Raw genomic sequence first — 25965 nt, 5'->3', positions numbered from 1 at the left:
CCAGCCTGCAAGCATTTCAGTAGGAATAGAATCATAGAATCATAGAATCATAGGGTTGGAAGGGACCTCTGGAGATCATCTAGTCCAACCCCCCTGCCAGAGCAGGGTCACCTAGAGCAGGTTACACAGGAACATGTCCAGGCGGGTTTTGAATGTCTCCAGAGTTGGAGACTCCACCACCTCTCTGGGCAGCCTGTGCCAGTGCTCTGCCACCCTCAGGGTAAAGAAGTTCCTCCTCATGTTTAGGTGGAACTTCCTATGTTCAAGTTCATAAAAGTGCCCCAAAGAACACAGAAGTGGCCAGCGCTTCTCTGCAGGACACAACCCTGCAGATTGCTGTGTGGGATCGAGAGATAACAGTGGAGAAAGGCTGCTAGCAGGAAGGAGGTGTGATGGGGTAACGTGTATGAAAGAAATAGTGTTAAAAGATTTTGCCAGCATTTTCCAGCCCAAGAACTTCAGGGCAATTTGTTTGAGAGGAAAGATCAGAGATTGCTATTCATTTTTGGTCTTAATGATATTTTGAATTTAAATGTTTGTATTTGTAGTAGTAAAATTAGGATTTGTGAAACTATAGTAGTTTTTTTTTTACCTAAATGCTAAACTTGTTAATTTATCACTCACACATTTAACAACCCATGTGATGTATATGGAATTTTTTTTAACTTCATTTTTGGAAAGATTAGATGGACCTTTACTTTCCAAAGGCTGAGAAATAGCACAGCGGTCCATCCTCTACTGAGAGAGCACGGTGAAGTTTGTGTAACGTCTTACAGCTTCCGGTGAAGTGGGTTTCACAACCTCCCTGGGTAATCTATTGCAGCGCTGCCTTACTCAGAGAAAGTTTTTGCAACATCTAGCCTCTTTCTTTTTTTCCTTTCTTCTTTTCTTTCCTGAAAATTCAGCCGATTAGATCTTATCTTTGTCCTTCCAGCAATGTAATCGCTGCCTTTCTTAATAACAACTTCTCATGCTCTGCAACCGCGTTATCATGTCCTGCCCTACTCCCAGCCTTCTCCTCTAGACTCAACAAACCCGGTTCCCCCGCTTCTCCCCAGAGACGACTGTTTTCCAAACCTCTTATCGCTGCAGATGTGCTCCCATTTCCGTGCTCCCTGCCCGGACCAGCCAGGCTGCTTGCCATCCCCCTGCGGTGGCTTCTCACTTCTCTCCGGCCACACGTTGCCTCCCCGCAGCCCCCAGCCCCAGCACCCCCTTCCCCAGCCCCGAGGGCTCACCAGCGGTGGGGGCTGGCTGGGATGCTTGCTGGGGCCGAGTGAGGGTGCTGCGTGGGCGCGGGGGCTCTGTGGGGCCAGGTGCTGGAAGCACGGGTGCCAGGCCCCCGGGCTCTGCCGGGCGCAGGAACCGGCATGTGCAGTTCACTCCTCTTACCTCCCAGCCCTGCCAGGAAACCAGCGCTGTTGCTTTCTGAGGCTTGTCCTGAATTCCCAAGTTCAGGGAAGTCACCAACTCTCTCCTCAGGTGCTCTCAGATCCTAGAATCACAGAATGGTTTGGGTTGGAAGGGGCCTTCAGAGATGACCTAGTTCCAACCAGCCCCCATGGGCAGGGACACCTCCCACTAGACCAGGCTGCTCAAAGCCCCATTCCAACCCGACCTTGAACGCTTTCTATGATGGGGCATCCACAACTTCTCTGGGCAACCTGTTCCAGTGTCTCACCGCTCTCATGGTAAAAAATGTCTTCCTTATGTCTAATATAAATCTACCCTCTTTCAGTTTAAAAACATTGTCCCTTGTCCTGTCGCTATAGGCCTTGGTAAAAAGTCTCTCTCTCCATCTTTCTTATAAGCCCCCTCTACATATTGAAAGGCCACAGTAAGGTCTCTCTGGAGCCTTCTCTTCTCCAGGCTGAACAACCCCAAGTTTCTCAGCCTTTCTTCATAGGAGAAGCTAGTTAATTTCTGATTAATTTCTGGTAATCTGCTTTGGAAATTCTCTTAGGAGGCAGTGGTCCCCACATTCTATGGGATGTGGGCATTTCAGGAACTGCTAGAGAGCAAGGGCTACCAAAAAAAATACGTTCAAGTCCTATTCATCATTTTAGGAGCCCCAGCTTTCAGGCTCAGTTGGAGTTATCTAGCCCCACATCTGGCTCTTGACAGTCCGTGTATCAGCTGCTTCAGTGGACGGCGGTGGAAATCCTGGTGATGTGCACTGTAACAGAACCAAACCCTTACAGTCTAAAGACCCCAAACAGTATACAGTTAGCTCATTATTACCAATATTCCCATTAATACTTTATGAAAAAAGTGGCACATTCTGCTGTTGGTTATTTCAGCCTGGAGAACAGAAGATTATTAGCGCTCCCTCTTCCCAGCGTTCTTTCCACCCACAGATCATCCTTACGTCCCTCCCATCGTCCCAACAGATTCAGCGTTCCTAAACCAAATGTTTTGACCTGCTGCCTGGACAAGGTGTCACATAAACTGCCAAACAACGTGGATAAGGGCCAGTCTCTCCCTGCCGATCCTCCCTTGGGGATGCCACAAGGAGCTCTCTGCTGTACCCAGCCACTGATCTATGACAATCTCTGGCTATAGAAGCATGCTCATCTTTGATTCCTCTACGTGCACGCTAAATTTGATTGAAATGAGCCAGTTGGTTCCTAAGTGACTAATGGGGGACTGAGAGTGCGATAAAAAAATTCCTCAAGAAACTACAGAAAAAACCCTCCATGAGCCTGTCAAAACTATGTCATGAAATTGACCCCCAAATCCGAACATACGCATTTTAATAAAGATCAAATAGAGCTTTTGAACTGTCTTTCAATTTTGAAACTGCTGTCTCATTCTGAATATGTCATAGTGGAAAGAAAATTTAGTATAAGCAGACTGACCCTGTATTCAAGAGTGGGTAGGAAAACACTTTTTAATTCTTTTTTCCCACTTCATCCAAAACCTCTTGGTTCCAAGGGGAAGGGTGGGACAGGAGAGCTCTGCCCGCTTGCTGCAGCAGCTCTCACTGAACGCTTTTCCCGAGTAAGCTGGAAAAGGGCAGGCAAGCAGCAAAAGGCATCAGGCAGAGCTTCTGCTCCCCTTCCGTCAAGGACGTGCTTCTGTGGGGTCGTTCCTGCCAAAACTGGGGTGCATTTGAGGCAGGCCATCTGGGTGAAGACTGGGGGTGGTGTTTGCCCGCATATCAATAGCCGCAGTATGGGTGTCTCCAGCTGAGTTATGGTCCAGGCCCCTTTCCAGAGAAACGGACACTGTTAGGCGGTGATTCATCTGACCTATTTTAGATGTCTACCTCAGCAATAGGTGAATCACGCCCTAGAAATGCTTCTTGGGTATTTGAATAAGGGGCTTTTCTTGTTTTGTTCAATGACTTATTCTCAGTTTGTTGTATGCAAGATTTCTTGCTTTTAAGTAACATTTTAAAATTATTTTCATTTTTAGTACAGTTAATCTTTGCTGAAGATGAGGACGCGCTGATAAGATATCTTTCTCTGAGAGCTGGGGTTTCAAAAAATCAGCAGTTTCACTCCTGTGATTTTTGTTGTTTGTCTTCTGGAAGGTATGTGTGGAATAGAAATGATAAAGTATTAAGACCAAAGAAGACTGAAGCCCAGAGGGGAAAAAGATGAGCAAGTCGGAATCTGAAATAACATAGTCAGGAAGCACAGATGATGTGGTTTCTGTAAAAAGCTTGTTTGTTCAGTTAGAGGGGAAGGGAATTTGTTTATGCATAGCTGCAGTTTAATTAACTGTAGGAATCATGGTGTGTATACAAAAAGGCAGATTAATTTATTGGATATTATATATCATATTATTATATTGGATATTATATGATATAGGGATATATTTTTATAGATTTTATATGTGTGTGCGCACGCACACGTGTATGTTCTGTTGTAGATTCCAAATCTATGTGCATAAGGTGGCAGAGGAGCTTGATAGAGAAGGGTCTGCATATGGAAAGTGGAAAGTGGTGGAATAAATAATTTTTTTATTACATCCAGTGATCCAGCTAGGTCTGTGGTTTTTGAAGTTGCATTTCTAACCCTTCAGCATAGCTAAGAAGCACTTGAAGATGGGACCTCGCTTCAGAAATGGTCCCCTAATGTAAAGATATCTGTCTGTGAAAGTTAAGGATGATTTTTTTCAGTTGTCTGAATTTTTCCTCTAGACCCCCTCTGCACCATGGCAGCATGTGCAACAGGAGCTCGGCAGCTGCTGTATTTTGAAACAAGTATGTAGGGATGCTGTGCTATTGCTCCTGTCCCTCCCAAGGTGTCGGGAGTTTGGTGTTGCTTTCTCTGCCTTCTTGCTTTTTCTTCCTTCTTGCTTTTCCTTGCTTCTTCCTTTTCCAATCAGCATAGGATCATGCAAAGGCCAGTGTGGGAAGTGGTTTAACTTGGTGGGACATCCACCTGAGCTCTAATTCATGATCCTGTGTAAACATGGTTATCTCCCAGCCACAGGCTGGGTTTAGAGGTTCTTCATCACAGACATTTCATTCTCTCTATTGTATTTGCTTTCCCTCCCTTTAAGCCCTTGTGAAGAGCCGCTGATGAGCTGCATTCATTGTTTTTTACATGTGTTCGTATGAAAGCTGTATCTCAAAGTATATGTTGTATAAAATGTGGTTGTGTAAAGTGTGTTTATAAACTTATGAAAAGGGCTATAGACTGAGGTATAAAAGACATTTCGTTGGGCAGAAGACAGAACTTCATTTACAATGGATAAATGCATTGTTGTTACGCAAACTGAGCAGCATGCAAGCTATTCGTGGAATGGCATTCATCTTTAATAAATATTTTACATAACACATACAAGTTATTCATGGAACGGCATTCATTTTTAATAAATGTTTTATGTAATGCTGACCACTTAGGACTCTCAGGAATTAAAGATTTTGTACTAGCGTGGTCTCTCATCTTCTTTTCCTCACTTTTGATCTCAGTGCTATAAAAGTGGTTGTAAGGTTTTTTCCAGTTCCAGCCCCCCTGAACCAGCATATTGGTAGAGTGCTGTATAGTACGTGCAAGTATCATACAGCAAGCCTATTAATAGATCTCTGCTTTTCTTTGTGACCTTTCATAGATCCCTCAGTAATAGTTTTCACCCCCTCCGAAAGTCAGAGGCTTGTAAATTGAAAATGTGCGGTGTATTGGCGATGACTTCTATTTTGGGGGGGGGGGGGGGGGGGCGGGTATGGGATGCTATTTTAAAACATAATATAATTGGGAGTGCTTTCCTCATTGCAGTTCCTGATGGCAAATCATCCTGGTCTCTTCACTAGTTCAAACATTAATCTTTGGGAAAGGTGAGTGTCAGAAGCCTGGTTATGAAGCCGTGGGGCCATTCATCAGCTGCGCTGACACTTAACCTTTGCTGGAGGTAGGTGTGGGGCACAGCCAGCTTCGGCCAGGAGGAGCAGAAGATGTTTGGCATACTGAGTCATGGTATCAAATGTGCTTTTTACAGTTATTTACAGTGAAATTCACTGTAAGAATGAATCAGGTCATTGGTATTTAGTCTGAGCTAAAGTTGTGAAACTTCAAATGACTATGCAGGAGATGATAGGTTGCACGGATGACGTGTATCATCCAGGGAGGGCTATGTAGGTCTTCCAGGCAAAATATGTCCTTCTGGTTACGCCTTTTCTTGTATTTCTTCTTGCTTATGTAGAAAACCCGTATGCATAATAATTTGAAAAAGTTAAAGGCTTTTAAAATTTCTTAAATAAAATTATTTATTTATAAATAAATGTCTCAATGTAAATAGTCGTATTTGATTATTACACCTATTACTATAAATATAAATGTATAAATCTGTAATTAGAAAACAACATAATAGTTCACTCTCGAATGTTTTATCTCTGCATGAGGAAGGAGTATTCTGAACCGAGTTCTGTGGTGGCTGATTTTACGGTAGGATTATGTGCAACAGTTTTGGTTTATACTGCAGGGCAGGGGCGGGCACACTTTCTTCTATTTTTAATTTTATGTCTGAATGATGTGGATAATTCACAGTGGTTTCTCTCGTATTTTTCTCTATTGACTGTACCTAATGCCGTCGAGTAATGAAGTACGTGTATCGTGGTGGGATGAGGCTTTCGCAGCATGAAATGGATCATCAGTATTTAAACTCTGACCTCTAGGTTTGATAAATATCTTTTTAGATCAGGTGTTACCCACAGTGACAATAATATGTAACATACAAAGGTGAGCTTTCACTTCTTCTACTATCAACTTTATAATTGCGATGTTTCTAAAATACTTGTTCTTAAGGGTTTCTTTCTTTTAGAAAAAGTTGACATGCTGTTCGTTTGCAAAGGAAAATATCAGATTTACAGCTGAAATGGACGTTTATGTGGAAGGGCATTTTTTTCCCTGTTTTATCTGTTTATTATTTGGTTCGGGTTGCTTTATCTAAATCTTGTACATGATTTATTAATGAATGTTAACTACTCAATGATCCCAACAGAGAAAGCATTGGCAGTGGAATTTAGACTCAGTTCTTCAGCTCAGAATATAGTATTATAAACAGTTCGTATTTTGGGGCCCTTTGAAATTAAATTATTTATTTTCCTATAGAGCTTCCTAGACAGTTTTCTTCCCTTTCTATTTAATTTTTTGGAGTTGGTTTTGTTGGGTTTTTTTGTTGTTGTTTTTGTTGTTTTGTTGTTTTTTGTCTTTTTACCTCTTGCTGTTTTTCAACCCTGGATGCAATTCTGAAATCAAAAAAGCCACTACTTGTACAGCTTTTTGATTTCCTGGGACAAACTCCAAGTACATGAGTGGTGGCTTGGTCCACAATTTCAGAGACTGGACTTCGCTGCTGCAGTCATGATCATAATAAAGGAAGGAAAACAGATCCAAATGCATCATGCAAACTAAGATGGTTTATGGTTGGACTTGATGATCCTAAAGGTCTTTTCCATCCTAAATGATTCTATGATTCTACGATTCTATGACTGCTTGGGGTTTTTTGAGGAGGTGTGTTTGTTTTGGTTTTTTTTCCCCTTGGTTTTAAAATATCAAATGTTCCCTACTGCAGTTCTGCTTTTCCCATTACCCGTCGAAGTTGGAGTGGTGATCTAAACCTGGCAGAATGTTAAATTTCCCCTGCCAGGCGCCAGCTGATGCTCCAGCTTTTGACCTGTGCAATACTGGAAATGGCCACACGAGGGATGTTGCAGCAAGGTCGTTGGGACGCTCCATCAGAAAGCTGTGTGGTACTGATGGCTGACACCGGCTCTGAAAGAGTCTAGGCAAACGTCCGTGTGCAACCCCAGCTAACCCCTTAGACTATAATTTTGTTATGTGAGGGCTTAATTAGGTCCCCTGTAGTAATTCCAGAACACTCACGAAAGGCTAGAGAATAACCCCACGTAGACATTAGAAGCCACAAAATACCTGTGTGAGTCGAAAAACCCTACCCAAGGAAGGGGAAACTCTTCATCTACAAGTAATTTCTAAACGACTTCACATGAGCATGTGAAATCACTCATTTGACCTTGGCGATCTCTGAGAAAAGTCACGGGTCTCTGCGGTTTCTCTTAGACTAAGAAAATAGGTGCTGCAGCTGATGGGAGAGTCTCTGCTAGAAGATGACAGGCTGTGGGAAAAGACGGTGAGCAGGACGCTGCGTGCGCACCGGCACAGCAAGGAACAAGGCTAGCTGCCACGTATTTCTGGCACCAGCCAATTGGTTTTTTTGTTGGAAGAACAGGTACGGCCCCAGGCTAGTAAGGTACGTTTTAGGTGTGACTCCTAATCATGACTCTGTTTAAATCGACTTTATTTTTAAATTTTTCAAATTTCCAAATTTTATTTTAAATTGATAGGCTAACTCAAGAGTTAAAACAAAATGGGGTTTTATTAGACTCAGTGCATTACCCGGGAAAACATGCAGGATTCGGCGAGCCTGCTTTCTCCTGCAGGTAAAGTTGAACCGATGGATCCTCCTCTGTGCCTTTAACAGCACCTGAAGGTTTCTGCCCCTCCATGGAGGTGAATGAACATATTCAGTTTCTTTCCTCTGGCCTGAAAGTAATTCTGGGCTGGTTTACCTTTGTCAGTCAGTCAACCTGGTTTCTTGGGGGACCGCTTTTCCCCAAAGACAATTTTCAGTATGTGTGACAGGGGCTGTGGCTCCATGTTGCAAATTCTTCTGCTGTTTTAAGAGGTTCCTTTTTCCAGTTTCATCCCTTTCCTCCCAATTCCCACAGCTGAATGCCTTTGTGGTTTACAGGCACTCAACGGCTGGTGTAACTGCCCTGTTGTAAATAGCTCCCTATCGAAGGAAGTGGGGGAAAGAATGGATGCTAACGTGCTGTTGCAGGGAGGTAGGAAGGATTGGTTGCGGTTGGGTAAGGACAGAAAGCTGGCTGACAGAGCAATTGCGCCGTAGAGTTTCACCTTCAGAAACACCAGCATATGGTGTTTGAAACAAAAACATGCCTCATGTTTTTACTTTTAATCCCATTTTATGCCGGCTAAATCCATAATCATAGAATCATAGAGTGGTTTGAGTCAGAAGGGAACTTAAATATCACCTAGTTCCAACCCCCCTTCCATGGGCAGGGACACCTCCCACTAGACCAGGCTGCTCAAAGCCCCATCCAGCCTGGCCTTGAACACCTCCAGGGATGGGGCATCCACACCCTCCCTGGGCAACCTGTTCCAGTGTCTCACCACCCTCACAGTAAAGAATTTCTTCCCAATATCTAATCTAAATCTCCCCTCTCTTAGTTTAAAACTGTTACCCCTCATCCTATCACTACACTCCCTGATAAAGAGTCCCTCCCCATCTCTCCTGTGGGCCCCCTTTAGGTACTGGAAGACTGCTATAAGGTCTCCCCGGAGACTTCTCTTCTCCAGGCTAAACAGCCCCAACTCCCTCAGCCTGTCTGCACAGGAGAGGTGCTCCAGCCCTCTGATCTTCATGGTCCACCTCTGAACTATCAACAGCTGATCACTTGGGATGCCTTTCACATTGGTGCCTGTAATCAGTCCAGCCCCCAAACAATTGCCACATCAGTTTTCTGCTTTGTTTTTGCTCGGGTTTCCCCCACCTCTCTGTGTCTGATCTTTTAGCATGACATTTACCTCCTGGTTCTGCCCAACCAAGCCTCGCAGCAGCCAGTCCCCAGGCAAACAGCATTCCTGCACTCTCAGCTACTCCTGTGCTTGCTCCAAGACCGCTCTCCCAAGAGACAGGCTGCATTTCTAAAGAGAAAACACTCCAGTATTCTTCATAATTTTCTCATTATCTTCCTGAGAATCTTTTTTCTTGACAGCAGATGAAATCACGTATTTTTGCATATCCTTTTTTCTGCAGTCTTAAAATAAATGCTGTAGGAGGTCAGGTGTTTTGCTGAACCATCATTGCTGTGGCATTTCTTTGGCTGATAACTCTACATATTATTTTGAGTGGAATTTATGCAGAAGTCAGTGCTGTTGCATGAAATGGTGGTGACACACTTGAACTGGTCGGGTTGGAGGAGGATCTGAGCAACCAAGATGTTCCTGCTTATTGCAGGGGGCTTGGACTAGATGGCCTTTAAAGGTCCCTTCCAACCCAAACCAAAAAGGATTTCTGTAAATCCTTTCTGTACTTGTGCCTTTGGATGGAGCAAAGTCTTCATCTAACAATATCCACATCATTCCTTGCCCACAGCAGCAGTTGCTCAGGCCACTATAGGAAGAGCACATCATATACCCCAGTAAGCCATTTTAGTTGACTAAGCAGATTTCTTGTTTCTGAATAGATCTCTAGGTTGTTAATTATACTTTCCATCTTTAAATTGTGCTTCAGAATAGCTGTGATTTGGAAGTGGTCAGTATTTAGCATGTGTCTCAGGCATGTTATTTAACCACTATATAATGTGTAAGTAGTAGCTGGCCTACTGGAACTTAAACTTTTTTTTTTTTTGGTCACTTTTGATGTAGGATTCTTAAATAGTACAGAATTAGCATTTTTGTCCAGCTCTGGACACGTGCTTACGTTTAGGCAGCTCTTTATTCTTCCCTCAACGTTTTGCAGTGCAACATCTTCCTTCTTTTTTTCTCCCAGTCTCTGCCTCTAAGACCCCAGAGGTCTTTGCCACCTTTACGAGCTTTCTAGGAAAGCCACAAATCGAAGCACGCGTTCCGCTGCATATGCTCCGTCTGACGTGATTTCACTGGAGTCACTCCTTCACCCGAGGTGCGTGTGCTGCAAGACTCTACTCCAAACCGAGAGACAGATGCTCTAACCCAGTCCCCATGGTGAACTGTCTCAAGTGGAAGCTAACAATCATGTTTAGAAACCAGGCAAAGTATTGCTAAAGGAAGAAGGAAAGAAATTTCAGTTTCTGCTTTGGGCTGAGGCCTTACCTTTTTCTTGGCTCTTATTATGTTTGATTTTTAATTAAACTGGTAGATAGGTCACGGTATTGAAAAAACAGTATCAAATTAAGTTTCCTGTATTTGTAAGAAACTTACCCTAAACGGTGTTGTTCCCCGGGAAATTACCAGAACAGCAATGGCTCTTATCACTCTCTCTTTCTCTTTTCCATGCCCCTGGGATCCCCTGCCCTGCTGTGGCTCTGGCTGCTCTCCCCTGCTCTCTCCTTAGCCAAGTCCGTGCAAGAGGAGGAATTTGCTCCTCCTGCTTGAGATGTACTTCATTGCTGGGGAGACCTGGATTCTGCCATCTCCGTCTGCTGCCTGCTCTGCAGCTGGGACAGGAGGCTGCAGGGGACAGATGTCCAGGTGCAGGACCTTCCTTTCCCTAATAAAGTCCCCGCTTCCAGCTGCTGGAGGATATACCAGCTCTCTGGGTTTAACCTGCTGCTCTGAACATAAAGAGAAGATGCATTTCCCACAAAAGTGAAGATAAGTCCCTATAAACACGGGAAGAAATCAGCCTTGACTCCCCATCCCTTGCCTTGTGCTGTCAGAGCACACCACTGGGGAAGGATGAATGGAAACAGGAGTGAGTAGCCCGGCAGCAAAAGGCTCAGGGAAGACAATGAAAAACACCATTTATCTGTGTTACATCAAACCACTTGTGGCAAGAAAACCAACTTCCAGGTCAGGGCAAGGGCACATGAGACAAAGCCAAGCTGCCACAACTGGGTAAGGACTTTTCTTTGTTTATCCAATCTGCGAGCGTGTACTAGATGGAGGAAGGGAGCAGGGGTTGAAGTGGTCAGGGTTACCCTGAGCCCCAGGGTACGAACATGAAAACACTGCTGTTCTGCAGAGCAGAGAAGGTGCCGCTTGTTTTTTGTGCTGCAATACTTACAGCGTCTCAAAGCAAGCCGCGTGTTGCTCTAAAATGCCAGCAGATCCCCTCTAGAGCATTTTCTAAATGTGTTTTGCGCACTTCTAGATAACTGCTCCTGCCTCATGCCCAGACAAACTACTAAAATGGCAAACTCAGATCTCTGCAAAACTTGACATTTAAGCGCACAGGCTGGCGAAACTACAAGCAGGTGAGAAGCCCTCACTGCTGCTGCAGCAGACTTGTTTAGGCTCCTCGCCTTCAGCTTCCCTTGATTCACTGAGGAAGGTGCAGCTCAACCAGGCGCAATGCTATTTTCCCTCAGCGGTGCAGACTTGTGAAGTTCCCTAGGCCTTGTTTCTTGCATAAGGAGTAAGACAGGTGGCTGTAGAGAAGTTTAAATAATTGCCACTGGGCGTTTAAAGCGATCATTCATGATTGCGGTTTCCCGTTTGGTACCAGCGATGATTAAACTCGTCTAAGACTCTCCTCCCCTTCCCTCAGACCTTTTCCCCCCGTCACACTGACACAGCTGTTTGAGCGTCTGTACAGTGGGTTGGATCAGGAACTGATCCGGCTAAAAATAACCGAGGGTAGAGTGGGGAACTATTACTCTTCAGCCACTGAAACTTTCCAATCTGCGTCACGATGCAGTTGCACACACAGCTGCACTGGCACAGCGAGCGGAGCATGGGAGTAGATGACCATGAGCACACACAGAGGAGGGGATGCGGGACGCTCATCATGCTGCTTTTGAAAGAAAAGCAGGTGGAACCACAGCTTCAGTGGGATGAGCTGGGATAGTACAAACCTGGCAGCTCCACTCCTCAAAGGTCTTCAGCAAGAGATGAGCACCAATCCCAGCTGTGTAATGTACATTTGGAAAAGATTCATAAGCTGGTCCTCCTCTGGAAATATTCCTTGTGTGCAAAAAAAGGTACGTTTCTGTTTAACGCCCTTGTTCTGCTTTCTCTTAATTCGTTGCTGCTCCCCCAGGGCTGTTATTTCATGAAGTGGACTGCACGGTGGCAATACTAACTTAAGGAACCGCTGAGCCCTTTGGATGTTTGTTACCACCCGCCCCAGACTGCAATTTTCCCTCACTTGTGCCAACCCTGCTGTTTGTGGAGCTGTGCTGAGCGCTGGATCAGGGAAGCCATCCAAGTTAAAAATAACCCAGTGGGTGGCCGGGGATGGCAAGAGCCTCAGCCATCCGATGTAATCCACTGTCACAAGTCGGCGAGAGCTGTTCACAAGAGCACGGGATCATGAAAGCCCAGCCTTGGAGATACCCATTTGCTACAAGAAATATGAACTTCTCAGCTGGTTGAAGGAGACTTGTGAATGAGGAGGCAGGAATGTTTCGCCCGTGTTCATAGGGGACAAGAGAGCAAACCTCACTGTGCATAGATACCTGCACAAAACACCTTCACACAAGCTTTACTTTAGCAGTCCTTCACATGAAGGTTTGGCAACAAAAGCTAATGGCAGTATACGCTATTCAGCTGATGTATGTTGTTTATTCTGTGGATTAGGGAGAAAGTTACTGTGATTTTCAAGTGCTGGAAGGGTACTGCAGATATGGGGGCTGTACTAGCACCAAGCAAGAGAATAGAAGAGTATTCTTCACAGACGTGAATCTAAGAGCTTCATGGTACAGAGTGAAGTACCAATTTGTGGATGTATTCCAGAAGAACACCTCTTCTTCTTAACTCTAGAAGAACAAAACCAACGCCGTGATGCACCAGCACTAACCAACGTGATCACAGCAGCAGTGACATGATTTTCACCTACTCATAGGCTTGGAGGGGAGCATCTGTAATTATTCATTTTCTCTTGTATTCCAATCCTTCTGACTTCTCTCTTCAGTTCATGGTTCATGCCTCCTGCGATGACTATTTTTAAATACCAGTCATTTCCTTTTGTCTCCCTCCTACTTGTGACTTGGCATTTCATTGCTTCCCTTCCCAGGAATGCCCCTGCTGGGAGCTGGCTGGCTTGAGCGCTGATGACAATGAAGGGGAAGCATCGAGAGCTTCAGAGCCCGAGGAATTTCAGGATCTTCTCAGGTTACATTTCTTCAGGAAGGAATTCACCTTTCTTAGGCATTAGTGGCTCCCTACACATTGAGGTGGAAGATGCAGTTGAAACCCACAGTTACATTAGCATTAGTGGCTACATCATATATTAGCCAACTGAAAGCAGGTGCCTGAGGCTTAGGGCAGGATGTGGCTGCCCTAAGGCAAACTGTGAATGCTTTCACACCAACCCCTCTGCTCAGAATAGGCCTAAGACATTAACATCACTGTGGACCATTCCAGGTAAGTCCTTAGATTTCAAGGGTCCAGAAGAAGCACGGTCCTATTTTGCCAACATTTTTCCACCTTTCTAAGAATGTGAAGACTTGTGATCAGTGATTTTAATTCTTCCCTCTCTAGACACAAGGAAAAATGTTTTTTTCCACCCCCTTGCCTCCTGCATTCCCATTGCTGCTTCCCTTCTTGTAATTATTGTTAAAAGATACCTTTCTCTTTTTTTTTTTTTTAATAAAGCAGCTTGTGGTTCCTGTTTGAACCTAAGTTCACAAAATGATTTGGTCATATGTCCAATGGATTGGAAAGATGTCTGCAATCTCTCCAATGCATACTACATGTAAACTCCGTTTTTCCTGCTTTGCTTGGTATTTCTGCCTGCCTGAAGGCATAGAGAGAATTCAAAGGTCAGCTGCTAAAGAAATCAGGCAAAAGGAAAGCGGTTGCTCAGCAAAGAGGCATCTTCTTAAGAACAATAGCCAGGTGCAGAGCTGCAGGAAGGAACTTCTCAGTTCCTATCCTAGAAAATAAGATATTCTCCTAAGGCTGGGAAACAGCAGATCAAATGACATTGGTCTGTCAAAAGCTCTGCCTTCTGTAAAGGCAGATGCATGTTATGCGTGCTCTTGGGCCATTTGGGGTAAGCAAGCAGAGACTGCCCTTTTGTGAGGAAAAACATTTGACAGAATAGGGACTGATGCAGAGAAGCCTCCTCTGTGGTTCTGTGCTTAAAGATGGGAAAGCACAGCCACCCGAACCGTGGCTAGGTAGAGTTCAGTAGTATTTTGGTGAAAGTCAGCTTGAGGTAGAGATGTAGCAGGCAATGGTCCAAAGCAACATATGACCAGCGGCAGGAGAATTGCAAGAGCTCTGGAAAGCAAACAAAAAAAAGAAGTCTAGATATAAGGGAGGTATTGGGGGATCTGGAGAATGGTGACCCTTCTCCCATACAGTTGTTACCACCTCCAAATCACCTCATCTTCCCAGCAGCCTCAGGAAATCCAATTCCCCAGTCTTTCTTCCCAGCTGTTCATCCCATTTCAACCTCTTCCGCTTACCCTTTCCCTCACATGGTGGGCTGGTTCAAGCATTCACTTTTGAGACGCCAAAATCCCTTGTGATAGCTTTACTTTGGCTGTCTTGGCCTTCTTAATAATGCCATGCTGCTACCCATGCCCCAGGCAGGGAGATAGGCTTGTGCAGGACAGTTGTGCTTGCACTATTTCCAGAGAAACTTTTACGAGTAAGATTCGTCAGGGGTCAGACCAGTTGCATTTCCAAGCACAAAAACCTCCCTTGGTCTGGCCTCCTGAGGCCACTTGCAAGTTCGGTGAGTAGCTTTGCTTTTTTGGACGAAGGTTACTCGGTTAATTCCTTGGTGCAGCCAAGGTTTGCTGTGGTGTGGTAGAGTTATTTTGAACTGCCTGTCCATACGGCTGTTCAGACAAGTCTCTTCCAAGCAATGCCAACCTTTACATCCCATGGAGCTGTGCTTTGCACAGAGTCCCAAAGGGAAGGAAACAAAGGAGTTCACACATCTTTGCACTCTCTGCATCTGCGAGGATGTTTGGACCTGGTATGGCCTGCCTGAATCAATGGGAGCTTTCAATTACCCTTGAAGGGTTCCTGTGCTCTGACCATGCTGTCCCACCCATCCCAACGTGTCCCCCAGGCACAGAGTCAGCTACCTGCAGCTACGGGTACCTCCATAGAAAGGCTCAGGAAGACAGAGGAAAATTCTGCTTCCCCTAAGAAGCTCTCGCATCGGTCCACATGAACGAATGTCCCAAACAGGCCAGGCCTGTGAGAAGAAAACCAACCGGTAGTCAAAGTCAATCATCAAGACTGCAAAACCTGTGTCACCAGGTGGATTCATGCATTTTCTACTAAGAAAGCCAGCAAGCCCTTGAATGGGAAAAGGGAGGGGACAGCTGAGGGGCAGATCAGCTGACTTAGGAGATGTATCAGGTTTATCACAGAAAGGTTAAAGGCCCTTCAGGGCTTGGGACACAAGAACAAAAGCAGCAAAGCAGACTACCCCAGCTATGCCTCTTTCGGCCTCTGTTTGCTCCATCTCCTTGAAATACCCTGTATTTTCCTTTTTGACAGAGATGGGAGCTCCTGTTGTTGTGTCTCTGGCCATTCAGACCAGTGGTGTTGGGGTAAAGGGGAAACAGGGCCACAAAGCACACAGTTTGCTGTGCATGCGATGGCAGTTCTGTTTGTTTGATAGATCTCAAAAATTGCTTTAGAGATTACACATAAAATACTTTTTAAAATCTATTAAACACACAAACCACACCTGTTATCCAAGATCAAAAGTAATCTGTTCTCCCAGGCATAAATAATGAAGCAAAGAGGAATGTAAAAGTTGTATTTCAGTCATCCTATTACATATATTTTGTCAGTGGGGGACTGGAAAACTGGATCTCATACAACCCAGGTGAGAGAACTGGGAAGATAATCTTCTCAGAGCAGCTGTGGCTCTGTCAGAACCAGGTTCACCTACCAGCAGGATGGTGTGGCACTGCCGAATAAGGTTCTGCCACTTTCTCTTGTAAAGGAATAGCGAGCACTGTGTGCCATCCTCTGGCTTTTCAGATTCATGCAGAAATGTTAGAAGAAAATGAAGACCACTTCTAAGAATACCCCTCACCTCTGGATTCTTATTTGCATTGCACAGCAGTTGTGTTAAGGAACAGTCACCCCTCTGTGAAGGATGACACATGTATTTCCAAATCTGCCAGGGGCAAAGAAACTGTGACGCTCCGGAGGTCACTCTGCGGAGAAAGAAAGAAGAGGAGATGGGAAAACAAAGAACACTAGGGTGAAAAACTTTATTTCAGAGACATCATTCATCCATTTGTCTATCTTAGTTATTTCTAAAGTGCCATAGTATCACTGTAGTATCTAAGCACCATTAGCACAACAGGAATTTACAGTATTCTACAGAGCTCCCTCAGCTGGCAGGAGGACAGGAGGATCTGGGCACCAGCTGGCGACCACGGGTCTGGGACGGGGTGTGCTAGGGATGGTCTGCTGAAATGATAGTAGCTAATTACCTTTTGCTTTTTCCAGTAGTCTCCCGCTGTGATCCTGAGGGAGGAGACAGCTGCTAGAGAAGTCTGTGAGCTAGCTGCTGTGAAAGTAAACCTTCCGGTTCTTCGCTTTTTGCACATGCCCATACCTCTGTCTTATAAGTTTGGCTCATGAGTTTGTGCTGCCCACAAAGAAATTAAATCCCTGGAAGAAGAGGAACATATCCTGTAACTTCTGTAACAGCAAAGGAAGGATGGTGCCCAGATTCTCCTCTCTAGCTAGATGACCACAAACAGTAAAAGGCAGACAAGCTAGGGGAAGTGAATTATTTCAGCCAAGTGACACTGAACAGTGAAAACTAACAGCGGCTGTGGAAAGGAACTCCAGAAATGTGCTTACACTGGTGAGCAATCCAATCCTAGCCACTAAGACTACTGCACTGGCAATGTGCTGTGAACCCTAAGGCCACTTTTATTTGGCATACGGTTTTAAAGAAGTTCATAAAGATCTTAGAAATAAACGCACGTCAATCCTTTTAATTTACAGAGCACTGTTAAGTACACACAGCACTTCACAAAGCATGTAGAAAGGAAAAGAAATGCTCTGAGGACTGCTGCGAAGGCATATTCAGGGGCAGCTGGCTTCTCAAACCAGAATCTCGATGTGAGTCTTTCCTTCTGAGTTGAGCTCAGCTATGTGCAGACCTGGGTTTGATTTCATTGATCTGCTACAGCGACTCAGTTCAGATTGCCAAAAGAAAAGCTGCATTCACAAGATGTTCTTCCCTGGCAAACAGGGCTTCCCAGCCAAACGGTTAGTTTTAGTGCTGTAGATTTCCTTTAGGAAATTTAAACTGGAATGAGACAGACCCACACAAATTGATCAGTTCTACAGCTGCACCGCAGAATAACCTTTTAATTCAGTTAAAAATGAGTCTACCAACTGAGAGCTGTAGTATCCCTTCCGAAAGTCTGCTAGCAAATGAAAATCTTGATGCTTCTGGAACCAATTAGATGACCGTTAGTTACACTTCCAAACCACTTTCCAGTAATGGAACAGAAATCAAGAAGTCATTGGTTTGAAGCTGTTCATAAAAAACCCCAAACAACAAACACAAAGCTAAAAGCAAAAATGTGCATTTGCAAACGAAGGCTTTGGTTCCTGTGTAAACAAAGCCCACCCTATTTCTGAAAGCTCCTTCTACTTCCCTGAGCAGCTGCACATAAAGGTGCCTTGTTCCTCTAGGAGCTGCAAACAATTTCATGCTCCCCCTACAGCTCCTTTTTATTAAACTATATGAAAATAACATTTTATCAGCAGTTGAGTGTCAAGAAGTGGCTTGGGGCTTGCAGAAAGGACCCCTGCAATCTCTTGGAGAGTAGCAAGTTCTGTGGACAAGCATCCCTGGCCAGCAGCTGCTCAAATCCATGGATCTTCTTAGCATCTTTATTTCCTTCATCTCTTCTCCACCACGGCTCCAGTCTTTTCACTGGCTTCAGTCTGCATTCCTTTTTCCAGAGACCTACTGAAGCCATGGAGCCAGTTGCAGGATTAGTAAGGTACATAGCAAAACCAGAAATCTTTTCTAAGCTCCAGCAGTGCTGGATAAGCACACCAAACGGTATCATCACTAAAATGATCGCACCAAAACAGTCAAAAATACAAACCATGTAAATTGTTGCACTGCGATTCCTTGTAGTTAAAACCATGAGGGGGGTACATCCTATAACTGCCACCGATATGTACCTGTGTAAAATGAGGGGGAGAGCACTATGCTGAGTGACTTTAGGAAATCATTCCTCGCAACCATAGGGCCACACATTTTTATATAGATATATAAATAAAACAACTCCATTCCAGATCTTACACACACACACAAAGTAATCAGTGTAAAACAATGTCCTGATGTGAAAACGCAGATGTTTTGGTACAAAACCTATTTCTCCCAGCTTCTTGTTGAGAAATTCTAGTATATATAGTATGTTTATCATTTTGAGAAGTACTGTTATGGTGTAGGGTCACAGCTGGACATTTTGACAACTTCCATGGTGTGTGCACGCATGATCGCTCACATGTGTGAAGATACACATAGTATAAAAGCTAGTTCATACATATGTGAATACATATAGATGTTATTTACACACATGCACAAACACACACAGAGGTCAAAATGGGACTTGAGAAATACTGATATGGAATCAGGTAAGTCCTAGTACACCGTTGTTCTGTCCTATTTTGCGACACATCTTACACCAGCCCACTTGAAACCTATCTGTGAATCCGAATTCTGCAGAAGGCTACCCATACAAACTCACAGGCGACCTTCATACACCTGTCAAGTTGAGTACCATAGTCATAGAAGCAGCAAGTATAATTCTGATTATTTTTTTTTTAAGCCTCCAGGTATGATAGTTTTCTACATCGGTTACCCACCAGTTCCGAGATTTCAGAACAGGCCATGTCGCTATCCCGCAGCTCCCTCATTCCTACCATCCAAGCAGCATTTGCAGAAAACCTTTGCAGGCAAGCCTTCCTTCTCTGGTTCAGGGTATGCCCACACTTTCATTTTACAAGCAGACTCAAGTGGTCTTTGCCTGTGCTTCAAGTTGGCCCACACACTGTATATGGATAATGCAGAGTCTCCACCCTCTCAGCAGTACGTTTTACTTAGCTTTGACCTTCCTGACTGCTGTAGGAGACACAGAGCTGGCTTAGACCACAAGCACAGTGAGCTTCCATAGACCTCTGCAATATTATAAAGGTCACAACATTTCAGCTGCAAGCAGAACAAAGCCCCTTAAAGACCCCATCTCCCATCTTATTTCCCTTGACATGACGACACTTGCATATGTTGCATGACCAAGCAGCTTTTCATCGTGTGACCTGATGTTGTGCATTCTCTCCTCAGGCTCCCAGGCAGACACCTCTCACAGGGAGGTGGGACAAACTATCTGCACCTTAGCCATGTGGCAGATGGCATCCGATTCTAGTACCAGGCAAAGAGGATGACAGGGCCTTGGGATGCAGAACTACCCACTGCAACCACTGCTCACTTTCTGTCTGTGCCCAAGGTGCATTAGGAGGAGGAGGTGACTGAAAAGGGCAACATGGGCCAAAGGCATTACTCTGGCCAGCTGCCTATAATCCAGGTGCCTATAATCACACCCTTGTCTACCCTTTTGCCCCTCAGGCACATTTTGGACAGGCCTGGACCAGGAGCTGCATCCTTGATCACCCCAGACCATGCTGCCTACCACACATGCATCCGCTGGTGTGAGACTAAGTAGGAGTTGCGACTGAAGCTCTTCCCACAGTGGGAGCACTTGAAAGGTTTCTCCCCAGTGTGGATACGACGGTGACGGATGAGGGTGGAGTTGTCACTGAAGCAGGTCCCGCACTCGGCACACTTGTAGGGCTTCTCCCCAGTGTGGGTGCGACGGTGCTGGACAAGGTGTGAGCGCTGGCTGAAACTCTTTCCGCAGTCAGGGCACAAGTATGGCTTCTCACCTGTGTGGACACGCCGGTGGATGACCAGCTTAGAGCTCTCACTGAAGCACTTGTTGCAGTCAGCACACTTGTAGGGCTTCTCGCCTGTGTGGAGCCGCTGGTGGGCAATGAGGTTGGAGCTGTCGCTGAAGCGCTTCCCGCACTGCGGGCACTTGTAGGGTTTCTCGCCCGTGTGAAAGTTGGCATGGCGGAGCAGGCCTGAGTTCTGGTAGAAGTTCCTCCCGCACTTGGCACAGACATAAGGCCTCTCGCCAGTGTGGTTGCGCTGGTGCTGCACCAGGTGGGTGCTCTGGCTGAAGCTCTTCCCGCAGTCCTTACATTGGTAGGGCCGCTCACCCGTGTGGACGCGCTGGTGCTGGATGAGGTGGGAGCGGCGGCTGAAGCTCTTGCCGCAGTCAGCGCACATGTACGGCTTCTCCCCTGTATGGATCCTCTGGTGTCGGATCAAGTCGGAGCTGCGGTTGAAGCTCTGCCCGCACTCGATGCAGATGTAGGGCTTCTCTCCCATGAATGCTCGCTGGGGCACCGCTGTCTCCTTCCGCTTCCGAAAGCTGCAGCGAGAAGTCTTCTCTGGCTCCGTCTCCGGGGAGAGAAGGTCCGGCCTCGGACAGGACACTTCCTGGTCGCAACCATGAGGAGAAACTTCCCTTATGAAAAAGTCCGAAATGGCCCCGCAGGGTTTGGCTGCCTCTGGGAGCCCATCTCGCTGGAGATCCCCCTCATTCTCACTCATGCTCCCATCACCTGCCGGGACAGAAGTACAGTTCAGACACAGAGTCCAGACACAACCAACACCTTTCACTCCCTTCTTCACCACCCAATCTGGCCACGGTAGCCACCCCACTCAGGGTCCCCGGCCAGGTGCTCCCTCCCCCCGCACAGTCCCTCCCGGCTCCGCCACCGCCAGGGGAGAGGCGGCGAAGGCGCCGGGACCGGCTCCATCCCCCCTGGCTGTCACCCCCGACCGACACGGCCGGCAGCTTCCCCCTCCCGCTCGCCCCCCGCCTGAGGGGGGCTGTGCCAGGGCACTGGAGGCCGAGGCGCTGGGCCGGGGAAGGAGCTGCCGGAGGAGGCCGGCAGGCGGCGGCGGGCCCTGGCGGCACCGCCCGGCCGGCGCTCCCGATCCCCCGCCGCCCTCCCGCGGCAGCAGCACCGGCGGCGATGCTGAGGGCGAAAAGCAACCCCCGCAGCCCCGCCCCGAGTCCCTCAGCTGCCCCCGCCCGGGGCCGGCGACCCGCCGTGCCCGCCTCACCTCCGCCTGGCGGCGCGGCCCCAGCCCCGGCCCGGCCCGGGCGGGGCGGAGGGGGGCGCCGGGCGCAGCCCCGACTGGGCGCGGCGCGGCCAGCGGCCGCGGGGAGGGGAAGTTCCCCGCGCCGCACCGGCCCCGCCAGCACTTCCTGCGGCTCCTGGCAGGCGGCCGGCCGGCCTCTATGGTTGTAACCCTTCCGGCCCCGGCCCGCCCTGCCCTCCGCCGCGGCGGGCGGAGGGATCCCCCCTGGGCGGGCGCGGGGGCCGCGGGAGGCCGCGGCAAGGCGAGGCCCGGCCCGGCGGCGGGGCTGGGCTCAGCCGCCGGTGGAGTCCCTCCCCTGCCGCTCCCCAGCCGGGGCTCACCTCCCGGCTGCCCCCGGGGGGTGGCCGCCGGCCTGCCCCGCCGCCGGGCGCTCCCCCCAGCTCGTCCCTGCCTGCCCCCGCGGCGTGGGCTTGGCCCCGCGTCCTGGCCCCACTGAGGGGCTCGGAAGGAAGGAGGAGGGGTGGGAGCGGGTCTGTGGCCGGGCGCCATGCCCGCCGGGGGTCACACGGCTGGGTCTGGCCCTAGGGGTGCAGCCCCGGCGGCCGCGCTCGGTCGGTCGGAGACCGCGGGGCAGTCGGGAGCAAAAAGGACCGAGGTGTGGTGGGCCGCCTCAGCTGGCCGGCCCTCGCCCCGCCGGGGCTGCCAGTTCCCGCATCCTGCCCGCTGCCGTGAGCGTGCCCGCTGCTGTGCTGCCCTGACGAGCTGCTTCCAGCCGCCACCAGTCTCCTGCGGCCGCAGTTGTCCCCTTCACCGAACGCTCCCTGGCGTGGCTTTGTGTCACGGCTGTCTCCCATCCCTCCCTCGCAGTTCTCTATTGCGGCTCCAGAATAAAGAGGAGGCTCCGGGGAGACCTCATTGTGGCCCTTCAATATATAAAGGGGGCTTAAAAGAAAGACTTTTTACCAAGGCCTGTAGTGATAGAGCAAGGGACAACGGTTTTAAACTGAAAGAGTGTAGATTGCCATTGGACATAAGGAAGAAATTCTTTACTGTGCGGGTGGTGAGACACTGGAACAGGTTGCCAGGGAAGCTGTGAATGCCCCATCCCTGGAAGTGTTCAAGGCCAGGCTGGATGGGGCTTTGAGCAGCCTGGTCTAGTGGGAGGTGTCCCTGCCCAGGGCAGGGGGTTGGACTAGATGGTCTTCAAAGGTCCCTTCCAACCCAAACTGTTACTGTAAGCTGGCAATTAAAGACTCTCTAACACTCAATTTTGGAATATTAGAAAGCAGGCATGCTTTATTGCAGCGCTGGACACACAGGGGATCACTCTGCCTAGTGCACACACCGAGTTGCTCAACTACAAAGGTTATGAGCAATCAGAATATACATATTCATTACATTTCCTGGAAATGATTAACATACTCATAGTATCACCTAAAACTCATTACTGTATGTAAATGTGCCGGACGCATGTGCATCCATTGCGTGGTGGTCTTCCGCATGCATTTGTGGTCTTCCAGGGTCCTCTGGTGGTCGTCAATAGTCTTCCTCACCATGTCCGCTGATTGAACTTGGCCTTCGCGCATACTCAGTTGGTCTTTTGGCTTAGTTTGCCACTCATGTTTTCACAAAACTAGCTTATTCTAGCATCTCTCCCTATCTGTTCTACTCAAGGATGCAGTGTCTCAAGGCTTCCTTTTATCCAACTAAACCCAGCAGATGTCTAACTCATCCACTTACAAAGCGTTTCAAACTTAGCTACATTATTCCAGTAAGGAGAGAACCATATGTTCTTTTTAACTTGGTATCAGTAAGGCCTGAGGGGCCTTCCACCCCAGCAGTTTGTGCTGTTCAAGGCTACTGTATCACCAGCTCCTGTATCAAAACCATCCTATGATTCCCAAATTCCAGCACCTGACGCATTCCCAAACTACTTGATAAATGAGGAACAGCGGCTGTTTTGATGAAAGGAATGGGAAAAAAAAATTAAAAATTTTGGATTTACCAAAAGGTAAGAGAGAAGCCTAGATTTTCATGAGACTTTCATGCAGTTGAGTCACCTCATTTGGAAGTACTGAGTCAACCAAGAGGACAGAACACATTTATTTTTGGCTCGGGTTGCAAAGGTTTGCAGAACCTGAAGTGATGCTTGTCTCCATATGCTTAAATACTGACATGAATATTCATTAAAACGTTGACTATGATTGTTAAATAATTGGAGTTAAATGCTAGTGTTTTCCACGGTTACTCAAAGCAGAAGAAACAAAAGACTTTTATTTTGCTTTGGTGCCCTTGAACAGGCTTACCACAACTTTTCCTTCTGACCTGATACAGTGGGAAAACAGTTCCGCTGTCCCCACCGTGCATGCCAAATTGTTTTCTGATTTATTCCCAGTCCTTTTTAAACGGCTCTGTCTAGTAACTGTTCTGCTGACCTTATACCCAAATGTTGCTTCATTGAGGTAAGCGTTGTTGACCAGGAGAATTAGCCATTGCAAGAGAAGAAATTAAGTTGTGTAAATAAGATAATGTGTTCAACGAGGTGGAAAAACAAGAGGAAGGATCAGTGAACTACATACCCGCAGAGTGCCCGGTATAGTCAGCTGGAGGAGGAGAAAGCCTTTGCTGAACTCTTTCACAGGGGCTGTGAGGGAGCACAGCTTAAAATCTTAAAAAATAAATTTTAAGGAGCAAACAGTTATCGGGAAGAACCTGGTAGCGGTTGTGTCCAGCCTGTTCTCCACAAGCTGGAGATCTGCTGGATACTCGGGCTGCATGCCTGGAAAATAATCCCAGGTAGGGAAGACGGAACCTGGAATCAAATGGTCAATAAGGCAGCTGTATGAGCACAGCACAGAGGAAAGTTATGTTAATATTTACATGGCAAAGCAAAAGAAGATGCTGATCCTAGGACAGGACAACATCAACCTCACAGGACGCACAAAGGAAGTGGGTACGAAAGAGGACCTGTAGTTGTTTGGGAATGTGTTTTTTTCTGTCGCTCAGAAGAAGTACTTCCATATCTTTGGAGTGGTGTGGCTGAAGGAAATGGAAATCAAACCAGTCACTCATTGGGTAAGGAAAAGCTGGGAAGATGGCCAGGGACGCAGTGCTAAAAGCTTTGAAACATAATACTCACGGAGGTGAGCATCATCAGAATAGCTGCAATAAAGGGCTGGAGGATGACAGCAGGATGGTTTGTTGTGAATAATTTATAGTAGTTTAATTCATACCAAAATAATTTATAATAAGGATTTTAATCATAGTTTAAATCACCAAGTGAGCAAATTTGAATTAAGTAAGCGATGTTAATCATATTTTGTAGGCATGCTTTTAGAAGGTTTTCTTCCCTAAAGGAAAGATTGATTCTCATTGCTTGCTGAACTTAAGTTTAAGAAATCTAAAACTAAGACTAAACTTTCCACAAAATAACCCTTTTTTTTTGTTATCGAGGAGAATACACAACATATACACACAAGTAGTTCTATGAGTTAACATGCGTTTCATTATTTATTTAACCCACATAAATTTTTAATGTCATGATTTTGTAAACTGTTGAATTACACCTCATATTTATTAAATAATTCCTGTGTTTATTCCAGACTTGATGTTTGTGGAATTGGAACAGTGGAAAGGAAAAACCTAGAATTTTCAATTTTTCTTGTAAGTGAAATATGATGAATACATCTAAGAAATGCTTTATGTTTAAAGTTGAGATATTTATTAAACAAAGCTTAGGAAACTGTTTTCAAAAAAATTTTAGGAAAAATTTTAAGAAAAATTAAGATAATTGTAATAAATTTCACACCTAATGATTATTCAGATTGGAATGGGAAAACCAAGCTTTCTGGCTTTAATATTGTCTAAGTTCGTGCTCGATTTTCTTTAACACCTTGGCAACAGGTATACTGTGCTTCAGTTTATTTTTTAATGTAATATAGGCCAAATTATTTTTACAGGTTACTGTAAATGTGGGCTTTAAAATGGACGGCCATCTTTTCATGTGTAATTTAAACAGGCTTAACTGGGGAAAAAACACGCTCAGATTTTTAAAAAAAATGCACATTAAATATTTCTATTTTAAAAAAAAACCAAACCAGAACCACAAAGAAAACATTTATTAACAACTTGGCTGGCTGCTCGTGTTATCACACTGCTTCCTTCCCAGATTCTGTCCCATGTCAAGTGCTCCGTGTCCTCTGATATGTGGACAAATAACAAGCAGCCTTCTAGTTACCAAACCAAACTGTCTTGTTATTAAGATAAAGTCTTACAGAAGGACTGGGTCACAGACACTGGCTTGTTGATAGCTCCCCAGGTTCTTCCATCCTCTCCTCCTCCTTTGAAAGGCTGCGTGGATTTCTCTGTCTTTCCTTTTAGCAATTCATACCGTGTCATGTATACCGGTCTGTGGTGGTTTGCTATGGTTCCCAGGGTATGATCCATCACAGGTTTCTGGCCATCAACTACATTCAGCTGTGGCTCTCCCAGTCTTACAGACTGTGAAGAATAATGGTCTTCAAACTGGTTTCTCTTTTCTTTGTTGTGTTTACAGAGAATTTCCTTCTCTCCTGGTTTCATTGGAAGGTGTCCTGTTGATTCTCTGTAGACTTAGACGCTTTGTCTCCTTGGGACTTT

The 25965-nt window shown here is 46.3% G+C and overlaps 1 protein-coding gene across 1 annotated transcript; it reads right to left on the bottom strand.

Moving 5' to 3' along the window:
* Positions 1 to 17105: 17105 nt before the first annotated feature.
* On the bottom strand, positions 17106 to 21609 carry LOC134525153 (zinc finger protein 239-like). Its single transcript, XM_063355733.1, has 2 exons — positions 21349 to 21609; positions 17106 to 20840 (listed from the first exon to the last, which is right to left on the bottom strand). Exon 2 carries the CDS (start codon positions 20827 to 20829, stop codon positions 19840 to 19842), a length of 990 nt encoding a protein of 329 aa, XP_063211803.1. The 5' UTR covers positions 20830 to 20840; positions 21349 to 21609; the 3' UTR covers positions 17106 to 19839.
* Positions 21610 to 25965: the final 4356 nt, after the last annotated feature.

The sequence above is a fragment of the Chroicocephalus ridibundus genome, chromosome 1 (assembly GCF_963924245.1).
Source record: "Chroicocephalus ridibundus chromosome 1, bChrRid1.1, whole genome shotgun sequence".
Taxonomy (NCBI): Eukaryota; Metazoa; Chordata; class Aves; order Charadriiformes; family Laridae; genus Chroicocephalus; species Chroicocephalus ridibundus.
Note: the sequence above shows the minus strand (reverse complement) of the source record. Positions and strands in the feature narration are given on the sequence as shown.

Coding starts and splice junctions, on each gene's coding strand:
- LOC134525153 (XM_063355733.1), bottom strand. CDS start 20,829: ATGAGTGAGAATGAGGGGGATCTCCAGCGAGATGGGCTCCCAGAGGCA.